Here is a 12,003-nt window from a genome sequence, read left to right as displayed (position 1 = left end):
GCGATCCTGGGAATACAAATACATACGTGTGTTTTAAGTTGGTTAAACAGCTCGACTTAGCTTTAAGGTCTGAAAAGAAAATCGTAATAGTTTTATGTTGGTATGAAAAAATAATTCCATAACTCGAAACATTTTATCAACCGCGTGGCACCTCCATTCGATCCTAATTCTCAATCGGCACGCACACACGCTCCGTCTGTGTTGTGTGTATGTGTGCCGAACTATGTCGTTATATTCGGGCGACAACTCATTACTTACGGCCGATCTTAGATAAATTATACGCCCGTACACACTTGTCATTAGATATCCACACTCTACTTACCAAAATGGTTCTTTGTGTGATGTCTTGTTTACTTCGGACACGTTTTTACGTTTTTGATTTTTAACTGTAGCTCACATTGTGGTATAGGTATAATTTCATTACTTAATGTCGGACATCCGTTTTTGAAAGAAACTGCACATTTAAATAGACTAGTGATTATTAAAAATTAAAAAAAAAGTATCCGTAGGTATTGTTACAATTGACTATTTTGTCATATCGTCTTAGGTTCTTGCTTTCTGGATTGTTACTCTAGTACGTACCTCTAATAAATTATTTATTGCATAATACCTACAAATCTGACAACTCGAAGGGATAATATAATCTAATTAATAGAATACAAAAATATGACTTAAGAATTAAACTCGCGGGATACGGTTGAGTACTTCTATATTTTTACATTTAATAATTCAATATTATAGATCAGATTTTGTACCATTTCATTATTTGCCAAGTTCAAATACGTTTTTACCCATTGGTATAAACTTATTTGAACTGCATTAAAGTGAAACAAGCTGATTTAAATTATCACTAACGATTCTAAAGCCGACTACTAACCAGGAATTAAGCTAAAATAGTTTAGCTTAGCTCGGATAGCTGAGAATATTACATATAGTACTATGGTAATTGCTGAGTTAACACAGTTTGTGGTCTACACACAAATATGAAAATGTTTTTAAAACAAATTATTAAAACCTTGAAAACCATAAAATAATGTAACAGGTAACACCCGTTGCTAATGTTGAACCCGTTGTCTAATTTAAATTGTTTTTTATCTAGTATATTTGTTAACATATCGTCTCGTCGTTCAATTGGCATAAATATAAAACCAAGTTACGCTATATAAAAATCAAAAATAGAAAAGTAGCAGGTATGTAGACTTGTTTACATTATACTAAACTCAGTGTCAGAAGTGACAAACATCAACCTATTTAAATAAAATTGGTCTAGAGTGTTCCCAGACTGTTAAATCCTGGGTTCAATCTCAGAAGAGGAATATTTATTACGCAATTTTTTTATAAAAATTCCACATTATTGTTAAAAACTGGACGTTACTATCTGATTTCTCCATGTGATGCGCTCGATTATAATCACATCATATACAAAAAAATTCAAATCATGGTACTTATGATACATCGTTGCTTCTTTGTCTACATTTTAAGTAAATATGGTACGTTTAGAATGTGCGTATTAGCATACATACAATTCTAAGAACAATATGCCTTGAGATCTGCGTCCGATTCTTCAACCCTATGTTCGGTGCAATCTATGTTTACTTCTCAAATTTATTAGTAGAAATTTCGCGTGCTGTATGTAAGTAATTTCTACCACATTAGTTCTTTCTATGTAGAACAGACTGCCGAGACGAATATCCACAGGTACAAAAACTAAGGGCACACATCTTACAATTTCTAAAATTATGTGTGTATTCTTTGCGAATTATCGTATGCTTTAACGGTGAAGTAAAACATCGTGAGGAAACCTTCATACCTGAGAAGTTCTCTATAGGAATTTTAAGGGTGTGTGAAGTCTATCAAGCCGCACTAAGCCAGCGTGGTGGACTAAGGCCTAATCCCTCTCAATAGTAGAGGTGGCCCGTGCCCAGCAGTAGTATATAATATAGGGTTTCAGTAGGTTTTTCTTCTGCTAAACAGCAAACAAACGTTGTTGTGTTTTTAACGGCACTATGTGGTAATTACTAGGTATTGTGTAGCAACACCTTTAATTTGGGATGATTAATGCAGGATCGCGCCAATCCAAATACAATATAATTTAATGTTCTGGGTAATGTTGTTACTATGAGCTGACATGACATTCAACATCAGAAAACTTTCTCATCTCATCATATAGATGTTTAAAAACACAAAAATTTAGATTAAATTGGCCATGAGGTACCATTTCAGTATTTTAATATTACGTTTTTAGTGTGTGCGTTTTATAAACACGACCAAGCAAATGATTAGTATGAAAGATAGTAAACGATTACTGTAGTAGTTGTCGAAATTTTCGTATTTAAAAAAAATATCATTAAGCAAATTAGTTTTATTTTTGTTACAATAGGTTGTAGGAAGCTTTACAATTTAGTCTTAACTTTCCATATCAGTAAAGGCCTTTTAAAACCTGCAAAGTAATATTTAGTAAAAAGGAGTAAATAAAAAATTTATAAATAAATAACAAACATCTCTTTATTTTAATATTTATGTACTGGACATTCATAAAGAAATACATATATAACTGTAAGTTTATCAGGTCATATTTAATTTATAACTTATTTTATTTTGTACAAGTGCAGAGTACTCAAAACAAAAAATGTTCGATAATTAGACCTGTTTTAGTATTATGATAACGAGGTAGATCAATTAATGGCAGTACTTTGTTAATGTGGAAATGTAATCTCACTCAAATCGTCTTATTTTTCAATAATATATCTTTAATGTCCATTAATGGCACATTGTTAATGGTCATAAACAAAACTAAGCAAAAAAACATAGTTTAAAAATAATTAATTAAATAGGAACTTAAATCCATTGCGCATAAGATCGACAATGTCTGCATATTCTATTAGTGTCAAGTCAACAAACGATAGAATGTTTAACAATACTTGGATTAAAACATGCAGCCAGCGTAGATCAGTGAATGTAGACTCACAAGATGGAGTCTTGTGCTACTCGAAAACAACCGTCATCAGATAAACAAAATAATTCATTAAAGTATCAGTCTCAAAAATTGTTGTCACGTGATGTGAATAGTTTGCCATCAGTTACTCTAAATTCTGCCGCTGCACGTTATCTCAGTGGAGATAAACAATAGAAAATATTCCAAGAACTTTGGCTCTTTACCCTGACGCAATAACCGTAGTCAAATGAGGTAGATAATGGCACTGTCGCCTAAGTTTACACTAACTACAGTTATAATTATTACAACATTGCAACATTAAATTACAACATCTAATTGAATGTATCATCAAATTTGTACATATTTTAATTTGTACCAATAATTTCTTTGGAAAAAATATTTCGTATTCTTACATTTAGGTATCGACACGCTAAAAAGACCCTAGTTCGAAATTTATACTATCTAAAAAGAAAATAAAAATAATCAACAATAATTACGGTTTAAACACATAGAATGGTGCGTGATTAAACTTTCAGAACAATAATTTATGTCGCTAAATGATTACATTAACACGAAGAAAATAAACACATTACATCTAATAGGAAACTAATACCCGTAGAACAAATTGCAATAATGCACAATATAAGCACCGCTCACACACGAGCGACACTCGGCAACACAAACTACACGCGTGACACAGGCCATATACACATGGAATTTATTACAATAATTATATTTACAACTCTCACAATAAATATATTGAACGCTATCTTAAATACTATATTGAATAATCTTCATTAATTCAAATAGTATATGGCCTAATATGTTTAAGATAAATGTTTTATCCTTACGTAAATACTCTTTGCTAAAGTACGAATCAGTAAATTAATAATTTTACACCACTTGTTCGACATCCATATTTCATAACGTATAACAATACTTAGCTCTACACAAATACATATATACATGTTAATATTATTCACATTTTATCGCCGATTTAATCACGGATTAAATACCGTCAAGTTTTCGGGACATCTACAAACTAATTGATAAATAATAAATAATTTTACAATGAAAGACAGCAATATATACAGAAGCACAATGCATCGTACCTCGAGATACATCTTCACCCTCGTTACTAATTACTCAAGCCCTTGCATGACAAAAGACTCAGATATTTTACATTTACGAACCGGTTATTTCGATCGTTGATTGGTACTTATACTTGACACTTAACTGCTTGTGTACTTTATATAAAAAATGAAAGAATAAATGAGTCATTGCCAACACATTTTTATTATCAACAAATTTTAAATTGACCTCTGAGTTCGTAATTGAAGTTGCCGTTATATCCGACTAGTCCTGGTTCCGGCCGTTACGCTAGGAAGGATCTCAATTGAAATCAATATTCGCCAACCATGGCATTTTTTCGTTAGTATCATGAAATAATAAATGTGCTCTAATAAATAAAAAATGTCTTTGTGATCTTTGGGCGTTTTGCAAGTTGCGAAACAAAAGAACAAAACAGTCGCGTTTTTGCTCTACCTTGCTTTACGATTATGCAAATGGCACAACAATAAACTTTTAAACTGCAATATGGATGAAAAAGTATCTTTTTATGGCGAATATTGCAAATTCAAAATCATAAAAAAGAATAGGCGAGACTACCTAACGAGAGTAAGCCGGTAGTCTTACCAAGAAAAACAAAAAATAAGTACACAAAAACGTGACTGTTGCAACGATGCTTAATAGAGCAGTAATAGTTGATATTTTTAAAACAATTCTGAGTAAAATCTCTATGTCATAATACAGCTGAAAGCATGTTTAGTAACGTGGGTGATAATGGCTCGTTGGCTTTGACGCGTGGTCTACGGGGGAGGAACTCGTATACCGGCTCAGCGGCGCGCAACCATGGGCGCGTGGTGACTACGCGGAGTGTACCCGCAGGTCAGTGGGGGAGTCCGGGGTCGCCGGCCTCCGTGGCAGCGATAAGTCCTCCGGCTCAGTTTGCTCGGGCCAGTCATCCCAACGCCAGTCGGGTGCTGCCGTCACTGGAGGACTCGGTGTGTCAGGCTTGCAAACAACGCTGGCACACCTATGTAGCGCTGCCGCCTGTCGACGTCTAAATCTTGCTCCACACCTGCATGCAAATGGTGCATCGCCTTCGTGTACCAATGCATGTGCCTTCAGCTGGTTAGAATCAGAGAAACGCGCAGGACAGCGCGCACAAGCATAAGGTCGCTCGCCTGTGTGGACGCGCAAGTGTCGTCTCAAGTTAGCGACTTGCACGAAGTGTCGCGGGCAATGCGGGCAGCTATAGGGTTTTTCGCCAGTGTGAAGGCGTAGATGTGTCTTGAGATGATGGTCGCGGGTGAAACGCTTGTGGCACTCACTGCATTCAAACGGCTTCTCACCGGTGTGCGTGCGCTCGTGGTTCTGCAGGACATGCTTGTAGCCGAAGGAGCGCGAACATACTTTACACGTAAACAGTTTGTCCCGCGGCGGCTCCGTTGCGCCAGGTGAGGAGCCCGACGACGGAGGCGATGGCGGTGCCGAGGGAGTGGTGTCATCCAACTTGGGTGTGCGACGACGTTTACGAGCACGCTCGATCTCCGGCGGCGGGAGTAGCGGTGCGGGCGGGGAGGGTGGCCACGCGGCCAGCAATGCTCCCGAGTACAGCTCGGCAGGCAGACCCGCCACCAGCGCCGCAGCGCGGCTCGCGAGCAGCCTCTCCGCCAGCATCGGCAATGATTCTTGACGCATTGTTGACAACGGCCGCACGGACACTCCTGAACAAAGAAACAATTATTTTAAAATTTGTTACATAAATAGTTCAACGGATCGAAGAACTTAAACAGTTTAAAGAGAGTTTCGTGATCACTTCCGTCACAAGCTAGTTTCGACCTAAACAAACAGCACAGACGACTGTAGAACCTATCAATAGCACACTTATCAGCCAAAACGAGCAAAAAATACGGCAAAAACTGAGCCAGACGTTACGGAGGAAACATTTGGTCGCAATCACGCCGTTGCAGGTCGCTTCCGCCCCGACCTGTTGCGCAAATTGCCGCCGCTAAGCTATAACCGCCACTCAACGCTATAGCAAGTTAGACAATCCACATGAACAACTCTTTCAAAATGAACAAATGTAGTAATTGACAATTATTTTAATTAAAACATTGTCACAGGTCTAAGTGACTAATCAAAGCAGAGCGGCAGCGGACAGATATTATATAAATGCGCGGGCGTTACAGACGACAGCGGGCCGGAGCGACCGGACCACTTACCTATATAATGGAATTAATTATTCCTCCAGCGGCAAACTCCGCCCGCCCGCTCCGCCCAAATTATATTCAAATATTAATTTTGTTGAAGAAAAGCCTTTTTGAGAACACTTAATTAAAATTAGACAAAATCATAATTGAAAGTTCTCCTTGAGGCGTGAAGAGGCGGCGCGGGAGCCGGCGCGGGGTGGGCCCGTGTACCTCCTTACATTATCTACTTAGCCGTGGAATTAATTCCGCTACGGACTTGCCGATCGCGCTTAATTGAAAAAGGCAAAATATTGTGTCGCCAGAAAGTGCTGCCACGGGGATCCTTTATCAATTTGTAACAAAGAGCGCTCTATATCCGGACTCTACATTAACTTACACTTTCTGAGCCTGAGTTTCCAGACCCATGATAAATAATATTATAACTAGGTTAAGATAATTTTAAAGTTTGTGATTAGGTGGCGGTCGCGCGCGGCACGTACTACCGGCTTATCCCATAACTTTTTAATAACATTCCTCAATGTTTCGAGGACGAGCTGCGAACCGCATTGCTGATGTGATCTGAATTGTAACACCGACCATGTAAAAGTTTAAATAAATAAACGCTATAAAATCTCGCATTATTAATTATCAAAATTCAGAAAATCCATTTTGAAACTAATCATAAAACGTAATAGAATATTATAAAACAAAAACAACGTTTAAATCATAAAGTTTATGTCATCTATCGACATGATTAATATAAATCTTACATTAAATAACTGACTACTATACACTGTTTAATTAAGTCATGTTACGTGTATTGTAAAAATCTGAGCGCTACCGTTCGCTCGATCCCGTCGGATGACAATGTTGGTGATAAATTTTTAGAGCGCGCCGCACCCTTCCGCGCGGGGCTTTTTATGAGCTAAAGAGTTGTAATTATCCCCTTTTTATACGCCATAAATATTTGTCAATAACCCATATTCAATACTTTTATGGAGTCGCCTGCGGTTCGCCACTCCATTACTCATTATTGCGCAAGGGTTCGCCCGATAACGGATGTGTGGACGACATCCTTATTTTTAGAGAACAGTTTTCTTTTTAGCTTTCTATACAGCTTTACTAGATTAAAAATATTGGACCATTGCGATTTTGTTACGCCATATTTATTTGAGGAATGAAGTTATAAAATGCTTAATAAAATTATAACTGATTTAAGACAATAATAGAAATATAAATCAGATATACTTTTGTGAAAATATGGACATAAAACATATGTCTTATAGAATTAGTTATGATATAAGTATAAGTATTCTTTTTTAAGTATGTAAAGCTCATGTCCTCTATGTTTTGGATGTTCAACAAAGAGTTAACGTAACATGCTTATCAGACGACTTCCGATGGCCTAATTCCGTGCATGTAATAGGATTAACCTGTCAGAGCTAAATACCTCCCGTAATAACAACTCACCGCAGATTAAAGTGTTTCTACGGTTTCGGTACTTTAGGGTTAATCGTAATACACGCGCCGAATTTCATGCGGCTTCCTAAAGAGGTAATGCTGAAATCGATCATCGGGTTCAATTTAAACTTAATTAAGGATTTAGAATTGCGCATTGCATGGTCATCGTTCCTCAATTACTTTAAATTATTTAATTTAATAAGGATCATTGAAACGGTCTCATAAAATTTGATTTGCATTTTTCAATTAAGTAATAATGTTGTCCAGTCATGGATTTCGTAGTCCACGCAAGATTTTTGATCCAGAAGCTCAATGAAATAATGTCACAAGTAAAGTGGATTTTCCCGTATCCTTATTAAAACTATTACAACTTTTAAATTTATTTTTTAGTTATATGTATTTATTGTCCAATTGATTTATTGACCTGTCATTACAAATTTATTGAAAAGGCAGAAAAGAAAAACAAAACAAAAGAATAATAAATACTTCATATTAACCTCTTATTTGTCTTATGAATGAGAGAGTTTATGTCGATTTTGAAACTAGTATATGGATTTGGATAAAATTTGGTAAACAGATATAAACTATTTTACAATACTGCAAGGCGTACCCAGCACAGTACAACTTTGACACCGGGTGAAATGTTTTACAGAGGGAGCCGCACAGATATAATATCTTGGTTCATTAATACATCTACGGTGCTAGTGTATGAATTATTCTTGACTTGTCGGCAATTTAGTTGACAAAGAGATTCTCATAAAAGGTGAGGTAACTGAATTTTACTACATTTTTTTAATAGCAAACAAAAATACTATGGGGAAGAAAATATGAACATTTAATTTGTATAATTTAATCAGGTGTCAAACAATATGGATTTAAAGTTATCAATAAAAATAGTCTTTGACTGCGATAAAGAATGTATAAGAAATAATATTTAAGTGATAAGGTATATCATGCCAACGTTAAAAAGTTAGAGTGTTATTATTTTAAACATATATTGGAAACTGTCATGATTTTACATTAAACAGTAATGGTATAACTTTTTGCGGTGTATATTCTGTTTTCGATACTGTATATTATATACTGTATATTACTTAATATGTCAATTTATTGATTATTTAAATTAAGTCAATATGTTTAAAAGAAACTAGCCTAAACAAAAACCATTTAATAAAGAAGAGAACGGATTACATAAATAAAATTGATTACATAATGTAAACATAGAAATATACAACGCAAAAACTAAATGTTTGTATTTATGCACTAAAATCTGTCTATATCTACATTAAGCCACGAACATAAAGCAATATATTATATTAAACAAATATCTATCATGCATTAATAATTAATTTTTATGGGATATAAAAAAATACCTAGTTAACGTATGAAACTTTATGTAGCTCTTATTAATTATAATTAATATAAATACATTACTTTAAAATCAAAAATATTATCCAAACTGTTATTACTTAGTATTTATCGCATACAAAATTATTCGATGGTTAACTGCTATTCAACATAATTATAGCTTAAATAATTAAATCTATAAACATTACTAAATTACCCACACAATTATCCACGATTTGTCTGTAATTCCATTAACTACACATTTAAAGCCCAATTAAACATTCCACAAACATGACTCAAACAGGAATTATTTCGTTATTAAAACCATTTAATAACATGATTATATTTATATAGTTACTTACGCGAAAGAACTGTTACATTTTCATTGTCTCAGTGATATGTTTAAGAAAATTAACTAACTTTAGTAAGCCTCTTGTGCATAACTATCATCGGTTTATTTCAAGTAAAGCTATTTTAATGTCCAGTAATTAAAACTGAATTATAGAATTATCAATTTATTGTTTAATAACAAAAGAATATTCACAGTAATAAATACAATTTCCGACGTTTTGCACGAACGACGGATCGCGGTATTATCGTAGCGGTCTCGTAGCACGGGCGCTACGCGCTCGCTACCGCCTACGGTTCACTGAATCTGTAAGACGTGGAATGCAAATAAACATGTGCGAGGTTCACGTCGCGAATGCGGCCAATCGCCGCGCTCGCTCCACGCATGGCGCGCGCCGCTAACTTTTAAAACTTTTACACATATGCACTGAGCTTTCAGATTCAGCGGCCGCGGGAAAAAATAAAGGTTTATAAAACAATCCACGAACCTCTTGAATTCTGCGTCGACTGCAGCGACAGGGCCATCTCACAGTTTCACGGTAAATACATTTATTTGTAACACTGTTAAATTTATCGGCAGAAGCTCGATGGTGTCTCTTATCAATGTTGGTGTAAGAGCAATGTAATAATTAATAACGGAGTTGTATTTGCAAAAACCGATCACATGTTATGTCGACGCGAAGTCGCGATGGTGAATGATCCCGTGTGCGCAGTGCGGGCGCGCTCGGTGTGACCTACCACAACACTGGCAGTGGCGAACGCTGGCGGCGAGCGGCGAGCGTTCGTCCAGCCGCCCCTCCGCGCGGAAAACACACCCCCACGCCCCACCCCGCCGCGCCGCACCCCGCGCACTTCACAGCCCCGCGCTCGCGCCCGCCGCGCCGCACCAGCCGCGCGCGCCCCCGGTGCACTCCACGTGCACGCAATGCATTCACTTTATGGCAGCTACTACATAATGCTCCTTCCTGACGTTGTTTTTTAGCCCCTGAAACGAGCGCCACATAAGCACTTTTTATATTTTACGACCGGTTGCTGCAAGGGGCGGGCGATACTTCTTTAACTACAAATAATTTCAGAAGTTATGTTTTTCAGTTTATTTATATGTGTAACGGTTTAGTCATTTCGATATGATTGTTAATGGGTACCTACTGGTACTTTATGTTCCATTAACTAGTATTTTAAAGAAACTAGAAAACCTATGTTTATTAAAAAGTAATAGAACAAGTTTGTAAAAAAACCTTTTATTTTAAAGTAACAGATAATTAAAATGTCATAAATCTTTCAAGCTAAAATTATTTTAAATTTATTTCCATCTCCGTGAAATATAAACAAAGATTATAGCAGCAATTATAATTTCAAATACTTCCGTTATGAAATTCACTAAAATATTCGATTATATGAATATTTAATTTTCTAATTATTAATTATAATCACTCTGTTAACCAGATTCATGTTTGTGTTACATTAGAGATACTCTTTGGCATGTCTTAAAAAAACGGCCTTAGGTTTCACACATAGATGTGACAGGAAATACAAATGATACGAGCAGACATTATTTTACTCTTATATTGATTGGTCTGCAAATTGTAAATTCAAAAATTGTTAAAATCCATATAAGTTGTGTGGGTTAATACAAATGTATCAAAAGATCGCTGCTGATCACTCGCCTGATGATAAGCGACAAAATTAACCATTAACAATAACATAAACAATATAAATATCATTCCATACTCCGAATTAAAACGCTGTACGTGCCACTGCGCTTCAAATACCAACTGCAATGAACTTACAGAAATAACTTGTCTTTGAAGAATCTCTCATAGGCATTTCTTTTCATTATAAAATTAATAACACATCGGTCTTCAATAACGTAGCTTGTTATAATGGTCCGCTTCTGGCATTACAATGCTTTACCACTAGGTATCAGGCGATTCTTTTGTTATACCTCGTCGTCGTGGATCTTGCACTGTTCGATATACTATTAAAAATGGTAAGATCTCCATAATTCGGCAGCCAACTTAGACACCTTTCAAGTTTTTAATAATTTAATAACGGCAATCGCACTTACACTACGTAAAATTCAATTAAAATCTCTATTATTTTTGTTCTAAACAACTGTGCAAATTAAATTGACCACGATAATCATTACCACGAATTAAAACAACTTTAACAAACAAACTTATTATAGCATATCAAATAACAAATAAATAAATTTTATCATCAATTTGTTAAATATTTCATTTTTACATTATATTTATATGTATATTACTTTTGAAAAGCATTAATCAAACGCAGAATACAATTTTTAGAATATATGTTTATAATTCTAAATATAAAAAAACTTAACACTCGTCAAGGTGTACATAAAGATCTACAATTAAATTAAATTATGTTACAAAAACGAAATGTTTATACAATCTAGGTTACCTTACTGAGTTGGTTACAAGAGCTAATCTCTGGAACTACTTCTCCAATTCAAAAAATTCGCCAATAGAAATCTATATTGCCCCTGTGCTTTAGAAAACTTTTTATTCCGAGAAGAGAATTTGCTGAACTGCGTGCAAAAATTGTTTGCGTTAAGTTTTATTCAAACTATTAGATTTTATTATTACATTTACTCACTAAAAAACTCAGACGCAATATGATTATATATACACG

The 12,003-nt window shown here is 35.4% G+C and overlaps 1 protein-coding gene across 1 annotated transcript; it reads right to left on the bottom strand.

Moving 5' to 3' along the window:
- Nucleotides 1-2,530: 2,530 nt before the first annotated feature.
- LOC115445865 (protein krueppel) lies at nucleotides 2,531-10,077 on the bottom strand. The gene is made up of 2 exons (XM_030172343.2): nucleotides 9,834-10,077; nucleotides 2,531-5,724 (listed from the first exon to the last, which is right to left on the bottom strand). Exons 1-2 carry the CDS (start codon nucleotides 9,868-9,870, stop codon nucleotides 4,862-4,864), a joined length of 900 nt encoding a protein of 299 aa, XP_030028203.1. The 5' UTR covers nucleotides 9,871-10,077; the 3' UTR covers nucleotides 2,531-4,861.
- Nucleotides 10,078-12,003: the final 1,926 nt, after the last annotated feature.

Source organism: Manduca sexta, chromosome 22 (genome assembly GCF_014839805.1).
Source record: "Manduca sexta isolate Smith_Timp_Sample1 chromosome 22, JHU_Msex_v1.0, whole genome shotgun sequence".
Classification (NCBI taxonomy): Eukaryota; Metazoa; Arthropoda; class Insecta; order Lepidoptera; family Sphingidae; genus Manduca; species Manduca sexta.
This window is presented reverse-complemented; position numbering and strand designations above follow the sequence as displayed.

Excerpts from the sequence above, each read along its gene's own strand:
- LOC115445865 (XM_030172343.2), bottom strand. The coding sequence starts at position 9,870 with ATGGCCCTGTCGCTGCAGTCGACGCAGAATTCAAGAG. Across the intron at positions 5,725-9,833 it reads GTCGACGCAGAATTCAAGAG|GAGTGTCCGTGCGGCCGTTG; the intron begins GTTCGTGGATTG and ends TTCTTTGTTCAG.